Below are 17,516 nucleotides of genomic sequence, written 5' to 3'. Positions count from 1 at the left end.
ATTTTCTTCTTTTTCTAGTTCCTTGAGTTGCAAAGTTGTTTGAGATCTTTTTTCTTAATGCAGGCATTTATCAATATAAATTTCTATATTGCAAATGCTTGTAGCATCCCATAGGTTTTGATATATTGTGTTTCCATCTTTGTTTGTTTGAAGATACTTTAAAATACCTTTTGATCTCCTCTTTGACTCTTTGGCTCTTCAGGATTGTGTTGTTTAATTTCCACACTTGTGAGTTTTCCAGTTATCCTCCTGGTATTGATTTCTAGTTTCATATCACTGTGTTCAGACAAGATGTTTGGTATGATTTCAATCTTCTTAAACTTGCTAAGACTTGTTTTGGGGCATCATCTATCTTGGAGAATGCTCCGTGTGCACTGGAGAAGAATGTGTATTCTGCTGCTGTTGAATGAAATGTCTGTTAGGTCCATTTGGTCTAAAGTATGGTTTAAGTCCCATGTTTGATTGTTGATTTTCTGTCTGGATGATATAGCCATCATTGAAAGTGGAATATTGAAGTCTCTTACTATTACTGAATTGTTGACTACATAGTCTCCCTTCAGATTCATTTGTATTTGCTTAATATATTTAGATCTGATGATATGTATATATATTTATAAATGCTATAACTTCTTGATGAATTGACCCCTTACCATTATATAATGACGTTGTCTCGGTTACCATTTTTAATTTAAAGTCTATTTTGTCTGACTATAAGTATAGGTACCCCGAATCTCTTTTGTTTTTAACTTTCATGGAATATCTTTTTCCGTCCCTTCCCTTTGAGTTATATGTGTCCTTAAGCTGAAGTGAGTCTCTTGTAGGCAGAATATAGTTGGTTCTTGTTTTGTATCCTTCACTTACTTTATGTCTTTTGATTGGAGAATTCAACACATTTACATTTTGAGTAATTATTAATATATAAGGACTTACTAATGCCAACTTAAATATTTTTATGGCTATTTTGTGGTTCCTTTATTCTTTTCTTTCTCTCTTGGTGCCTTCTTATGTGAATTGATGATTTTTCCATAGTGGTTTTTTTTTTATTTCCTTCTCTTTATCTCTTGTGAATGTATTGTAGTTTTTGTTTTGTGGTTACTGTGAGACTTATATAAGACACTAAATACAGCCTAGTTATCTCTGATAACAATTCAACTTCAATAACATACAAAAACTACCCTTTTACTCCCTGTTTTTATGTTTTTGATGTCACAATTTACATCTTTTTATATTCTGTATCCATTAACAAACTGTAGCTATAGCCCTTTTTAATGCATTTTTCCTTTAACCTTTACCCTAGAGTTAAGTAGTTAACATGCCACTATATTACAGTATTAGAGCATTCTGAATATGACTATAAGCTTACCTTTATCATTGCTGTTGTATGTGTTCATGTTTCTAATTATCATCCTTTCATTTCAGCTTGAAGAACTCCTTTCAGCATTTCTTGTAAGGCAAGTTTATTGATGATGAATTCCCTCAGCTTTTGTTTATTAGGGAAAGTCTTTATTTGGCCTTCATTTCTGAAGGACAACTTTGCTGGGTAGAGTATTCTTGGTTGACAGTTCCTTTCTTTCAGCACTTTGAATATAACATCCCATTCTCCTCTGATCTGCAAGTTCTCTGCCACTGATAGCCTAATGGGGATTCCCTTTGATGAGAGAATTTTTTCTCTCTTGCTGCCAAAATTCTGTCTTTGATTTTAGTTTTCTTACAATGTGTTTTGGAGAAGAACTTCTTGGATTGAAATTTTGGCATGACCTATTCGCTTCATGAACTTCGATGTCCAAATTTCTCCATAGGTTTGGGATGTTCTCAGCCATTATTCTTTAAATAAGCTTTCTTCCCCTTTTTCTCTCTCATCTCCTTCTGGGACTCCAGTGATGTGTTCATTATTTCTTTTTTATGGTGTCCCATAAGTCCTATAGGCTTTTTTTTTTTTTTTTTTTTTTTGCTCTTCTAAGTGGATAATTTCAGATGACCCGTTTGTAGCTCACTGATTCTCTCTTCAGTTTGTGCAAATCTAATGTTAAAACTCTCTGTTCTTTAGTTCAGTCATTGTATTCTTCAGCTCCAAATTTTGTTTGGTTCTTTTTTGTTTTCTACTTTACTAAACTTCTCATTTTGTTCTTGTATTGTTTTTTCTGATGTCGTTAAATTGTGATCTTTTGTAGCTCTCTAAGCATTTTTAGAATAATTGTTTTGACTTCTTTGTCAGGCAATTCCTGAATCTCCATTTCCTTGGGGCCAGTTACTGGAGGTTTACTATATTCCTTTGGTGGAGTCATGATTCCCTAATTCTTTGTGATCCCTGTAGGCTTGCGTAAGTATCTGCACGTTTGAAGGAGCAGTCACTTCTTCCAGATTTTGTGGACTGACTTCCCTAAGGGAAGACTTTCACCTGCAGGTGGGGGCATGCTGTGATGCTAGGGTCTTATGGTACAGGGTGCAACTGTGGGGACATGTAGTGGTCCCAGGTCCAGGGGTGTATGATGGCTCTTTAGCTCAGACCACTGAGGTCCAAAGCATCAACAACTGTGTGGTCCTTTGCAAACACTTGTGGGGGGTTCATGGCAGCTGCAAGGGCTGTTGGGGTCCTTGGCAGCTCCTCCAGGTCCAATGGCTATAGATCAGGGCAAGCAGAATTGGTGACCAGAGCAGGTGGTATGCACACACTCAGCTGTGGGGACCGACTGCAGGTCCCTGTGTAGTAGCAGGGGCTGGATGCAGATATACTTGTAGTAGTAGGGGCCAAGACAGGCAGCAAGGGTCAGGGTTAACCATGAGCTTACTGGAAACTACAGGAGCCCTGGTTGTTGGTGTGCCCTCCCATCACTACACAATCTCCGCCTGGGTGTGTGCACTGCAGTGAGGCTGGTGACAGGGTTGGGCGAGGCAGGTGTGCAGCTGGAGAAGCTAACTACAGGTGAGCATCATGGTGCAGGCCAGTGACAGAAGACAGGGCCTGAGCTGGACCCACAGGCAGTTGCAGGGGCCCTGGCTGTCAGCATACTCTCCTCTGGCTATACAATCTCCCTCAAGGTGGGCACGCTGCAGTGGAGCTTGGTAATGAGCATCAGTTCAGTTGCATGCAAGTGCCCAGCTGGAGGGGCAGCCCTGAGTACATGCACAGTAGTGGGGGTCAGCCACAGGGGTCAAAGCAGGTCAAATGTTTGTACTTGCACAGCCACAGAGGCCTGAGCTGGCTGCTGGTACAGTTCCCAGGCTCTGCCAAGATTGGAGGTAGGGGGTAGGGAGAGGGGGAACTCAGACAGCTGGCATCAGCAAATATGAATACCTTTGGGGCAAAAGCTGATGAAATGTGCAGGAGGTCTGTGGCAGCTGTGTTGGCCATTGGTTCCTTCTTCAGTGGCAATTCCTACTCAGTTTCTCTTTAAAGAGGTCACTGTGAACCATGATCTACTCCCACTACATGGCTGCTATCAGTAGCCCGTGCTATACGTTTCAGCTTTGCCAGGCTGGGTAAGATGTAACTGGAGCAGGGCCTCCGTGTAGGGCCCCAAAGACCGCAGAAGCTGGTTGCTTCCCTTGCTCTTCCTTTCCTACCAAGGGGAATGCTTTCTAACTGGGATGTTCCCGCTTGGTACTGAGCAATGCTCATTTGGGGGATGGGATGATGCAGGCAAAATGAAGCTGTCTTTTCTTCTTGTGCAGTTATTCTCCGGGTTTTTTGTTCCACTGTGTTGCTGAAACTTAAGTAGACTCCAAATTTCACCCAGAGCTGTTTGTATTCGTGGATATCTAATTGTTGATCTTTGTTGGAGGATGGGGGCTGGGGTCTCCTATGTCACCATTTTGGTGACATCACCTATACCTACTAATCTATAACCTGCTTTTTCACTTAATGTTATTTTTGTGAAGATATTTCAAGGCTGAGCAAAACACATTTACATTGATGTGTGTGTATATATTTACTTTGATATTATATCTATAAATGCTGCTAATCTTTGAATTTTCACGGTTTACCTGTATTGACTCTCTTGCCTTCTCTGTATACAGTGATTTGTGAATAACGACAGTCTTGTTTCTTTGGGTTTTAGCCTTTTTTTTTTTTTCTTTATTCTCTTGTTGGCAGTGACCCTCAGTATGAGAATCTGTGGAACTGGCATTAAAATACATTTACTTTGTTTCTGACTTTTTTTTTTTTTTTAACATCTTTATTGGGGTATAATTGCTTTACAATGGTGTGTTGGTTTCTGCTTTATAACAAAGTGAATCAGTTATACATATACATATGTTCCCATATCTCATCCCTCTTGTGTCTCCCTCCCTCCCATCCTCCCTGTCCCACCCCTCCAGGCGGTCACAAAGCACCAAGCTGATCTCCCTGTGCTATGCGGCTGCTTCCCACTAGCTATCTACCTTACGTTTGGTAGTGTATATATGTCCATGCCTCTCTCTCGCTTTGTCACAGCTCACCCTTCTCCCTCCCCATATCCTCAAGTCCGTTCTCTAGTAGGTCTGTGTCTTTATTCCTGTCTAACCCCTAGGTTCTTCATGACATTTTCTTAAATTACATATATATGTGTTAGCATACAGTATTTGTCTTTCTCTTTCTGACTTACTTCACTCTGTATGACAGACTCTAGGTCTATCCACCTCATTACAAATAGCTTAATTTCATTTCTTTTTATGGCTAATATTCCATTGTATATATGTGCCACATCTTCTTTATCCATTCATCCGATGATGGGCACTTAGGTTGTTTCCATCTCTGGGCTATTGTAAATAGAGCTGCAATGAACATTTTGGTACATGACTCTTTTTGAATTATGGTTTTCTCAGGGTATATGCCCAGTAGTGGGATTGCTAGGTCATATGGTAGTTCTGTTTGTAGTTTTTTAAGGAACCTCCATATTGTTCTCCATAGGGGCTGTACCAATTCACATTCTCACCAGCAGTGCAAGAGTGTTCCCTTTTCTCCACACCCTCTCCAGCATTTGTTTCTAGATTTTTTGCTGATGGCCATTCTGACTGGTGTGAGATGATATCTCATTGTAGTTTTGATTTGCATTTCTCTAATGATTAATGATGTTGAGCATCCTTTCATGTGTTTGTTGGCAGTCTGTTGTTTCTGACTTTAAAATGAATGCTTCTAACACTACTCTTGTATACAGATGCTTGCTGAAGATTTTTGGTAGATACTCTTTAATAGCCTAAGGAAGTACACTTTTTCAGTACTAATTTCTATGGATACTTTTTTTTTCTGAGTGTATTGATATGATCATACGACTTCTTTAATACATTACTATTAATATGATGAAATACACTAATAATGTTAAACTAATAATTGCATTCAGTAATGATGTTAATACCTTTTTCCTATATTTAGTTTGCTAACATACATTGCTAGGGTTGGCACGTTCATAAGTAAGATTGGCTTATAATCGTTTTCCTCAGGTTATCACTTTCTCGCTGCTAATATTGGTCATTTGAACCTTCATTCTTTTGTTCTTAAGCAGATGTGCTAATAATTTTTCTATTTTGAATGTTTCAAAGACCAATTTTTGGTTTTCTTGATCCTCACCATTACTTTTTTTCCCATTTTATCAATTTATCCTCTTTTTATTATACCCTGTATTCTATAATTTTTTGTGTATTACTATTTTTCTAACTTCTTGATTTAGACATATGACCCACCAATTTCTCATCTTTATTCTTCTGTAACAGGATCATTTAAGGTCATAAATTCCTCTCTTAGAAATGCTCTATTTAGTTTTGATTTGGTCCTAATTTTACTACAGTGTCTTCTTTAACCCACAAGTTATTTAAAGTCTGTTTTTTAATTTCTAAATGTAGATATATTTTGTCATTGATTTCTAAATTTAATTACATTCTCTGACATTTGTTAAAACTTATTTTGTAGCCTGGTATTGAGTTAATTTTCAAAAAATTTCTAAGTGTGCTTGGGAAGCAATTCTGATCTTTTGGTTACTGAGATATAATGGAAGATTTATAATTTAAAATCCTGATGATATTGTCCATTTTTGCCATATATATTTTGATACTGTTTTATTGGATACACTCAGATTGTAGTATTTATATCTTCCTGGTATATTGAGCATTTTATCAGTATAGATGGATGTGCATATGTACATACATATGTATATAGATACAGATAGACGTATTTTTATATTTGTACACTACATATAGTGATATACATATTACTATATTATCCCCAAAAGTGGTTTTGCCCTAAATGCTTTGCTATTAATATAGTTCTACCAGCTTTTTTTTCTTTAGTATTTGTATGGTATATATCTTTTTCCATTCTTTTGTTTTCGTTGTTTTTATTTTATGTCTCTTGTAACCAGTACTGAGGAGAATACTTTCTATTATTCAATATTCATGCTCTTTTTAAACTGGTGAATGTAATCGTTTTTAATTAACTATATTTACTGACGTATTTTCTTATTTCTTTTTTGAAACTGTTTTTTTCTGATGCCTTTTTCTGTGTTTTTGTAGACACGTTCCCTCCCTTGAAGCTCCTTTACCTTTCCCCTGTTAATAACGTAATTGTCTTAAATATTCCATCTGTATGCAGTGATAACCACATCAAAGTATCTCATCTTCAGAAATTCCAAGAGCCCTTCATTTCCTTTCTTTTTCAGGAAATTGCTCTAGCCGTTCTTTTAGATACTATGAAGATATTCAGTTGAATAATCCTGCCATGTGTTGACTATATTGGCTTTTACTTACAGCGGATACCTCACTCATGTGTTTTATAATTTTTTTTCACGAGCTCTTCTTCAACAAGGTTTCAGAATCTCAGTTTTATGAGATTTTATGCTAGAATCTCAGTTCCAGCTCCAAACTTTGGGCCCCAGATCTCAACCTTATTCCCTGTATGGTTGTGACAGATTCCCACAATTCTGAACCTGAATTACCATTATAACCCATGTGCACACAGCCCTAACTGGCATTCTCTTCTTTATTTTAGGCTACTGGGAATTTCCCTTATGTTTGGGGGGGAGCTCCACTCTACTTTTAAAGGAATGTTAATTATATTTTATTCAGTATTTTCTAGTTGTCTTGCAGCAGAAGAGCGTTGAAGTTTTCTAGTTCTCTCTATTGCTGGAAATGTTAAGTCCTGTGGCTCCTTGGTCGTTAGCGTAAACTGTCTAAAAGCTTTTAGATCTTTTCTTTATTCCTGGTATTCTGAAATTTTATGATGTAATTTGGCGTGGGTCTATTCATTGTGCTTTCAGTAACCCCTTTTAATCTGGAAATTCATGTTTTTCAGTTCTGAAAATTCTTGTATAAATGATCTGATAATGTTCTCCCTTCTACTCTCTTTATGACTCTCATTCATCAGATGTTGGACTTATGATTTAATTTCTTTTCTTACATTTTCTCTATTTGCCATCTTTTTACCATTTTGTGCTTCATCTTGGGAAATTTTCTCAACTTTGTTTTCTAATTATTCTATTGGATTATAAATTTCTGCTCTTTTTTATTCTCTAATTGTTCCTTTTTTAAAGCATTTTGCTACCAGGGCTACCAGGCCCTGCCTCAGGGGGACGCTGCCGGGTCACCAGGCTGCTAACCTGGGGAGCAGGTTAGCACCTCGCACTAATAGGCTAGAGGGAGGACCCCAAAATGGAGTTTGCCAGCAGCCGTGTCCTTGTGGTACCATGAGCTTCCCAAAATGGCTGCCATCAGTATCTATGTCCCCAGGGGGAGTCTCAGTCACACTGGCCTTCAAAGCCAGACAGTCTGGGGCTCATCTTCCTTTGCAGGAGCCCAGTGTGAGGCTCGGACCCCTTGTTCCTTGGGAAGAACCCCTGCAATCGTGATTTTCCTCCTGGCTGTGGGCCATCTACCCAGGGCTGCAGTCTTGACTATTACTGCATCTCCATCCCTCCTACCGTCTTGTTGTGGTTCCTTCTTTTTTTTTTTTTTTGGCAGTATGCGGCCCTCTCACTGCTGTGGCCTCTCCCGTTGCGGAGCACAGGCTCCGGAGGCGCAGGCCCAGCGGCCATGGCTCACGGGCCTAGCCGCTCCGCAGCACGTGGGATCCTCCCGGACCGGGGCACGAACCCGTGTCCCCTGCATTGGCAGGTGGACTCTCAACCACTGCGCCAACAGGGAAGCCCCGTGGTTCCTTCTTTATACCTTTAGTTGTGGCAAATCTTTCTGCTAGTCTTCAGGTCATTCTCATCTGTAGCTGCTCAGTAAATAGTTGTAATTATGGTGCGCTCTTGGGAGGGGGTGAGCTCTAGGTCTTCCTACTCCACCATGTTGGCCACCCATATGCTTTTCAGATAACAGTAAGAGCAAAGTTAATAGCTTTCAAGCTGTCACTGTGTGCCACACTCTCTGCTATGTGTTTTACTTCTAATATTCCAGTTAATCTTAAAAACAAAAAACCTGTGGGTAGGTTTTAAAATGATCTTCACAGTACAGATAAGGAATCTAAGGCTCAGAAATGTTAAAACCTCAAAGTCACGCAGTCAATCCTGCAGAGCTAGCATTCCAGCCCAGAGCCGTTGGATTCCCAAGTCCGTGCTGTTGACCTTTACAATAAACTGCCTCCATCTCTTGAATAGATCTGGCTGTGACTCAGTCATATAAGGAAAGGAATGCATGGGAACAACCACCAGCTTCCAAGGCTCTGCAGAGGAGCATCCTTTCCTTGGAAGATCAGATGGCTGTTTGCAGTGAAGACCTGAGACGGTTGGCAAACAGCCTTAGGCCATCCTGACCAGGCCGGTGATACTTTGTCATCATAATCCAGGGTCACCCAATCCAGGGTCAGTTCAGAATCACTTCATCCAGATGGGATCAGGCTCTGCATAAATGATTGATGGTAACCTGCCCATGGTGGGCTGATTAGAACTTTGAAATACCTGCATATATAATTCTTAGGGCAAGAAACCCCTAACAGGACAGACCAGGATGTGAGACCCACCAAACCAGACTGTCTCAAACACTAAGTCAGGAAGTTGGAAGGTGCTTCGTATTCTGAGATAGTCTCAGGAAATCCTGGAGACACTTACCCAGCCAGCGATTATGGGCACTGGAGTTAGGCATATCCTGTGTCACCGTTTGGTAGCTGTGCATCCTTGGGAAAGTGACTTGACTTCTATGAACCTGAGTCTAGAAACATCTATAAAGTGTGTGGTACTTTACAAATCTCACGTGAGTATTACTGTCCCCTATATCTTGATACAGGCATCTGCCTGCCACCCAGACTGAAATAGCCATGTTACTTATCCAAGCACCCCTTCCCTAAAATATTACTGGAGAACACATTTTAATTTACTTTTCTAATATCAAAACAAAATACAGTTCCTGATTTTTGCAAATTCTTTTTTGTTGGTTTCTTTTAGACCAACTGTTTTCTGATGACGTTTCCTAGGAAGCCTTCTCCAGGTCAGGCCATAGGGTCTGTTTCTTCCATGGAATTTTCCTATGGGGAAGCTACTCTCTTCTGTGGGATGAGGATTCTTATTTTAGCATATGCCCCAGAAAACAACACTTACAGACTCATCACCAGAGTGGTTGTTCAGATATTTCAGGTTCCTGTGGCTCTCCACCCTCTAAATAGAGCACTGCTTCCTCATCTCCACAGGTACTAGGTGATACACCTTAAGATCAAAATCTGTCTCTGTAATGGGTTTAGAGGCAAAGATGATTAAAGGATTAGAAAATCTAACGTGTAGAGAAAAGTTATCTCACAAGGGCAAGAAATCAGCCATTCCTCACTGAAGAATGGAACAAGAAAAAATGAAAAGTGTGCTGCGGTGTAAAGGATTAAGAAAATGTCTGACAATCTTGTTAAATGTGGATGAGAGTTAAATTAGGATAGTGTCAACTCTCCTCTTTGGGAAACATGAAAGATATGGTTTAGATGCATCAAATGGGGACAGTTGGGTCCAGTCCTAGATGTATCCTTGCCCAAGGGCCGACAGATGGATCAAATGACCTCTCAGCATCCCTCCCAGCCCCACACTTCCGTTGTGCTACGCTTGTTGGATTAGCATGTTAGTTGAGTCAGAGCTGCCCTTGCAAGTTAGCTTCTTGAAAGAAAAACAGGTAAATTCATTGTCCCCAAAATAAAGGCCTCTCTACCCTGTTGCAGATGAAATTATACCACCAGGGGTGTACTTCCTTCAGTCCCGAAATCTTTTCAGTCTTCTAGAGTTCTCTAACAGAATGTGGACACTGACACCTAAGTAAAGATGAAGTAACTAAACTTTATCAGATAAGGTCTTAGCAGAGATCAAGATCCTGCAGACCAAGACAAGACATGCAGGAAGAGGGAGTCCCAAATAGGAGACGTAGGCGTGACTGCAAAGGCAAACTGTGCCGTATTGAACATGTAGCTCTTGGCTCGTGCAGAAGATGGGGCTGTCCTCCATCCCCACCGAATTCAGTCATTCTTTCAATGCCAGGCGTGGAACACTAGACAAGCACTGGGGACACTGCTGTAAGCCAAACATGCTTCCAGCATTCCTACAGAACACTGAACACGTGATGAACGTGTAGTCAGTTACCCTGTGGGGTCTACACTCATGCAGCAAATAACGACCGAGTTGCTAATATGCACAAGGCATCGTTTCAGGCGCTTGGCATGGGGTGGTAACCAAGTGGACAAATCCCCTGCCCTCGTGGAGCTTACGTTCTGGTAAGAGGCAGTTACGTGATGAAAGAAGCACGAGGTGCTCTAAGAACCATGACAAGGAGCCCTACCCTAGCTGACAAGTCCCCCCCGAGAAAGGCATGTTTCTACTGACATGTGAAGGCTGAGGAGGAACTGGTGAACAGGCAAAAAGTCGTGGGGGGAGGTGGCATCAGGAGAATGCTCCATTTAAAGTTACCAAACGTTGTCAAGCCACCACGATTTGCTTGTATAGTAGGATGAAGGGTCACTTATACCTTTCTCTTTCTTACTAGTATTCAAATATTTGTGCAATAAATAATTTTAAGCAATATCAAAGTCATACTTAAAACTTTTTTACCTCATTTTTATCTTGTGACTTTCATGGATTGGTCTTTAAACTAGTACTTGTAAACGATCACGTTCTATATAGCTGTCATATAATTTGGACACTAAGTTCAAAATCAACTAGGAGTTTTACCCTGGTGATGTAAGCATTGAGTCTAATTCTAAAATGTGTTTGGTATTGCTGTATGCAAACAAGACAACATGTTTGACATTGTGACATGGATCTTTCCCCACCTACACTGAATATGAATTATAGGTTGGTTCCTGCACTACAGGTGGACCTGTGGCAGCCCAGCAGTATCTCCCAGGTATCAGAGGGAACAGTTACTGATGTCCATATTCCCCACAATGGTTCCCGAGCCCTGTTAGCCTTCCTACAGGAAACCAACATCCACTACAAGTAAGCATGCTTTTTCCTTGCTTAATTCATTTATACTCAGTTGAACTGAATGATAACTGTATTCAGGTTATGCATTAAGTGCCAACAACTGTTTCAGGTTCTATTTTTCACACTGGGGAAACCAACATGAATATAACACAGTTATATTTGCCTTTCATGAGCTTCTTATTAGTGTAATGGGGGAGTGGGAAGCAGCCACACTTCCCTGTCATTTCACCATTACCTGTAAGTAATCAGTGTAAACATGGAAGCATTTTACTGTGTGAGGAAAGGAGAGTAGCTTATCCATGCCTACAAGGTGGATAGGGAGACAGGGACAGAAAAAAGCCAGACTCTGCAGGAGCTGTGTCAGTTAGACCAAGGATGAGACTCAGGACCTTGAAGGCAGAGGTACAATGCCAGCAAAGGCAAGAAGCAGCATCGTATGTGTGCAGGGAACTGGTATAAGTTGGGGAGCAGAAAGAAAAGACGCTGGAGAACTGGGGGGGAGGCCAGGTGGTGGGCAGCCTGCTGTTCAGAGTTAGGAGCTCGGTTGTTGGTTAGGACCACAAAAAGATCAGGGTGGAGGGAAGTTGAGGTTCCTAGTGAGAGACTAGCTCAAGTAGTCATCCCTGGGGTCTAGGCTGGATAGGAAGGGAGGAGAGTCTAGGAAGAATGATGGGACAGGACGGAACAATCAAGGGTATTAAGATCTTTATATTTAAAACAGGTGTGAGGGCAACAAACTGGAAGGAAAGAAGTTTTGATAAAGTGTAGGCTATTGGATGTTAATAGTTCTGGGGAAGAACATTTATGGCTGGTGACAAGATTATAGGGGTAGCAATGAAGGAGATGGCTGAGGTGGGTGGAGGTCATTGAGGCTGATGCGGTCAAGAAAGAGTAGGCTAGCAATTATACTCCAATAAAGATGTTATAAATAGGAAAGGAAAAGGAAAAGGAAAAGGAAAGGAAAGGATGGGATGAGTGGGCTTAATCACCAGCAAACCATCCCAGCAGTCTTGAATCTCCTTGGCTTATGGCTAGATTAGAGGTGGGGGAAGAGAACGTACTCCTGGGACAGGAAATACCAGCTTGGAGGTAAGCAACCAGGAATGGCCTGATGCTGAAGGGAGGATGAGCTTTTCCTGGAAGTTAGAAGATTAATGGGGAAGCACCAATGGGAGCCCAGGAGGATGCTGACCTCCCTCCCTTCTGGCCCCGTGGTCAGAGAAGTGGGAGAAGAGACAGCCACGGAAGAATCTGTGTCCTTGAGAAAGTCTGGTTTCTACTGGGGCAAGAATATGAGAAGAGAGAGTTCTCTGAAGAGACTGGAGGATGTAGGAATTTTATTTACACTCAAAGAGGGATTCCAACAGGCACAAGGCAAAAGGATGTGGTGAAGAGATGGAGAGTCAGTGTAGGATCTTGGGGGGAGAAACACAGGCTAGTGAATTAGTAAGAAGGGAATGAGTGAGTTACCTTTTGTCTGGAACCCTAGGATTTCAGGGCTGAGAGGCATGATTGGAAATGACTAACCTTAACTACTCCAACTTTTCAGCAAGTGGTTGTACTGCCAAAACTGGCAGAAAGATCCCTGATGATGTCTGGCGAGGCCTGGGAAGGGTTCATGGCTCTGAGTCAATGGTGAGAACCCTAGTCTCAGTGGAAGGCTGGGCCAAGGGGTGCACAGGGGCTGTGACACCCCTCCCTGGTCCACACAAATACCTACCTGCCAGAGACGTATTTACAGGCTTATTAAAATACTTATAGGCTTTTTGCAGAAAGGTATTTTATCTGTGTTTCTAGAACAGGGTAGAGTCAAAGCTGTGCATAAAACTCTTGTTCATACTGAACACATTTTAGTCATTGCTGTAGCTTTGAAAGCATGCTTTGATTCTCTGAATGCCTTTCAGGGAAGTGCTTATATATCTATAGGTCCTCAGTAAAAACTCACATGCTTCATTAATTATTATTTGGAAGAAAAGAATATACCAGTTATTAATTATTATTTGGAAGAAAAGAATATACCAGTTATTTTAACAAGTGTCTATTTCCTGCCATTCAGTATAGGTCATGTGGAACTGATACAGAATCAAATATCACCCACCCTTTATTCCACAGAGAATAGAGTCTAACAAACAAGTGTTTTAAACCAGTTGTCTCCTCATGGAGAGCACTCATTTAGAATCATTCATTTTGTTGTTCCCAAGATAATAACAGAGAACAGTTAAGTTCCACGGGGCTGGTAGGTAGAGATCATTTTAATTGACTTTTATTATTGTAGCCAGGGGTATTTTCAAAAGATGATCATTTACTCTGTACAACTGTACATAACGTATAGTTATAGTCATTTTTATGTGACCGCATGTGTCTGGCCCCAGGTGACCCAGCCCCCTTATCGATATGACATGACTCCTTTTGCCATAAAAATATTTTGAAAATATTGAGAATTTGAGAATTTGAAAATTCTCAAGAATTTGAAAATATTTCAAAACATTTTGAAAATTAAATACCTTTAAAATTTCAAATTTTGACCACCCCCCTTCTCCTCCCTGGAAGCTTTGGGGAGGTGGTTTTGTACTAAGTGATGACATCACTTGGAAAGTTCTTAATAGGTCTAGGAGTTGCTATTTTAGGAGTACATACAATTGGGGTAGAAATAATAATCAGCCATAAGGAACTAAGAAACTACAAAAAAGCCATTTTGGGGCTTCCCTGGTGGCGCAGTGGTTGGGAATCCGCCTGCCAATGCAGGGAACGCGGGTTCATGCCCCGGTCCGGGAAGATACCACATGCCGCAGAGCGGCTGGGCCCGTGAGTCATGGCCGCTGAGCCTGCGCTCCGCAACAGGAGAGGCCACAACAGTGAGAGGCCCGCGTACCCAAAAAAAAAAAAAAAAAAAAAAAAGCCATTTTAGGTTCCATTTCATGGGCTTTTCGTCAACTTGCTGGTTTCCAGTTGCCTACTTGACAAGGACCAAGTAGGCAGACCTGGTGTGACAGCCCAGCAGTCAGGAAGCTGTTGCTGTGCTACTGCTGCCACCACTGTCGTTACCATAATTGCCTCTCATGCCAGGAAGCTGGTGACTAGACCCTGGAGTTCTGAGTCCATCCACCTGACTGCCTCTAAACAGTCACACCTCTGCGACCTCAACACGCCACAGCAACAGCAGCAGGAGATGGTCTCTGCCTCGTTCTTAACTTCCTGTCTTGTCAGAGTTCACAGATTTGTCCCCAGAACCACAGGTGTAAGAGAGTCGAGGAAAAGTACTTTTCAGCTTCCCAGCCCTTTCAGCACAGGAAGTCCAAAGAGGGCATAGGCATAAATGCTGAGAGGCAGTTGACCACATCCAGCAGACACACTCAAGAGAGGAGAGAGGAAGCAAGGACCAGCTGTATTCTAATACTCTTCCACTTTTATCTAGTATAGAACCTAAGAGGACTGAGAGCCATCAGTTGCCAGATTAATTAGCCTAAATTTGAGCCTGACAATATATTAAAATCACCTGGTGAGCTTTTTAGAAAGGCCCCATACCTATGCACAGGAGATTCTCGTCTAAGTAAGGCTCAGTGTGGCATATTTTTTAAAGCTCATGGGTGACTTTAAAGCAGGCCATCTTGGGAATCACTGGCCTAAATGAATGGATAAATACTGGGGATCCAAAGGCCAGCTCTATTTAGGGCACTTGGAAACTTTAAAACTGAGAAGCTTAAGAGTTGATTCATCAAAGAAACTAATACCCAACTAGAGTGATTCCACAACCTCAAACTGAAAAACCTCATCATTTACTTTGGTTAAAACACTAGCAAACTTGACTAGAAAACATTAAGGTAAATATTTTGTAGGAGCAATTATCCATGAGAATTATTTTGACAGTTCATTTCGTTATGTGATTAGTAATATGTTTGTCATTATCAGGTGACAAATGACTTAAGGATCTAATCAATTAAGGAGCATAATTTTTCATACTGAAACTCCTGAAAAAATATTAGCTTTCTAAGGGGTACAGTGATGGTTCTACCAAGAGTTGCCAAACAAGCAGATGTATCAGCATCAGAACTTTCTGGTGATGAATATGAGGAATTGGTCTTCCCTTGAGGAGAAACAAGTTATCTGTGCTTGTTTATACTGGGGTGGCCAAAAAGTTCGTTCACATTTTCCTGATGTTGCAGGAAAACCCGAATGAACTTTTTGGCCAACCCAGTATTTAGAAAATCTGTCAATTTTGGAAATAATGCAAAAGTAATACACTAGAGCTCAATTTTGTAAACGTGCTATAAAGGTTTTTATAATTTTGAAAACCTTTTTGTATGTGTTCATGTATCTTTTTAAACTGGAAATTCAGAAGGAGATTCTTCTGTAGGTTGCTGGCTTTGGCAAATCTATTCTTTTTTTCCCCTTACTTTCTTGAAATAGAGAAAAGTAGCCAGGAGAAATGGATAGATGGTACTGGCGAGGAAAAGACAGCTGGAAATTGCCTACTGTAACTGGAATTTGTTGACAGTTTATAACCAACCAACTCAGCCGTAATCAAACTCGCATTTTTCTTGACCACCCCAGATTCGCTCACAACACAAGAAGATTGTACATTGACGACGAAGTTCATTTGGTTCTTTACCCCCACACTGGCAATACTGTAAAGTTCTTTAATCCATACAAACCTACTTTCATCTGTAACTCCTTTCTTTGGGGGAAGAAAGAAAGAACTAATACAGATCGTATTCAGACTGACAATCTAAACTCCACTCATATTTTGAGCCATGGCAAGCAGCTACCAAGTGAACTTACCAACGTGGTGCAACACCTTACCCTTGATTTTTAATATGTTTCTAGTTCTAAAGGTTGAAAATTGAAACGAAAAGAACAGTAAGCTGATGATAAATTCCAGATTAAGTGCTTTGTCTACCGTGGGTCCTCGGTAAATAACAAATGAGTAAATCAAAAGGAATTTCCTACACCCAGCATGACCTTAAGTAAATTTACTTCCTTTGAGGACCAAAAAGTATTTATTCAAGTAATTCAAGATAATTTTTTTTACTAAGTGACTTACACAGGTCAACTTTGAAACTTTTTTAAAAATGCCATTACACGTTCTTTTAATGGCACTGAAACCACCAAGCCACAGGTTCTTTGGAAAGATAAAATATGAAAGCGAAGTTTTTTAGCTGCCTGCCAGGCCCAGGAAAAAATCACTGAGAGGCTCTTTAACATCTTTACGTAAAGGAGTGAGCACCTTGTTACTTCATGGCTCTAGTTAGAGGAGACTGGTGAGTACCAGGGTGACAAGTCTATATCTAGCTCAGGGATCTCATCAAGAACACCAGTCCACCAGTCCCTCCCATCAGGAAACTTACACAAGCCTCTTAGATAGCCTCACCTACCAGAGGGCAGACAGCAGAAGCAAGAAAACTACAATCCTGCAGCCTGTGGAACAAAAACCACATTCACAGAAAGATAGACAAGATGAAAAGGCAGAGGGCTATGTACCATATGAAGGAACAAGATAAAATCCCAGAACAACAACTAAATGAAGTGGAGATAGGCAACCTTCCAGAAAAAAAATTCACAATAATGATAGTGAAGATGATCCAGGACCTCGGAAAAACAATGGAGGCAAAGATCAAGAAGATGCAAGAAATGTTTAACAAAGACCTAGAAGAATTAAAGAACACACAAACAGAGATGAACAATACAATAACTGAAATGAAAACTACACTAGAAGGAATCAATAGCAGAATAACTGAGGCAGAAGAACGGATAAGTGACCTGGAAGACAGAATGGTGCAATTCACTGCTGCAGAACAGAATAAAGAATGAAAAGAAATGAAGACAGCCTAAGAGGCCTCTGGGACAACATTAAACGCAACAACATTCACATTATTCACAACATTCAAATTCACATTAGGGGTCCCAGAAGGAGAAGAGAGAGAGAAAGGACCAGAGAAAATATTTGAAGAGATTATAGTCAAAAACTTCCCTATTATGGGAAAGGAAATAGCCACCCAAGTCCAGGAAGCACAGCAACTCCCATACAGGATAAACGCAAGGAGAAACATGCCAAGACACATAGTAATCAAATTGGCAAAAATTAAAGACAAAGAAAAATTACTGAAAGCAGCAAGGGGAAAATGACAAATAACATACAAGGGAACTCCCATAAGGTTAACA

General features: G+C 40.7%; 1 protein-coding gene across 1 annotated transcript in view; it reads left to right on the top strand.

Moving 5' to 3' along the window:
* The window catches only part of CPA6 (carboxypeptidase A6), a 264,167-nt gene that overhangs the window by 167,872 nt on the left and 78,779 nt on the right, over positions 1-17,516 (top strand). Inside the window, exon 3 of the mRNA XM_004274947.4 lies at positions 11,245-11,369. Coding sequence (XP_004274995.1) covers positions 11,245-11,369 — 125 coding nt within the window. The remainder of the gene's footprint in view (positions 1-11,244; positions 11,370-17,516) is intronic.

Source organism: Orcinus orca, chromosome 17, assembly GCF_937001465.1.
Source record: "Orcinus orca chromosome 17, mOrcOrc1.1, whole genome shotgun sequence".
Classification (NCBI taxonomy): Eukaryota; Metazoa; Chordata; class Mammalia; order Artiodactyla; family Delphinidae; genus Orcinus; species Orcinus orca.
This window is presented reverse-complemented; position numbering and strand designations above follow the sequence as displayed.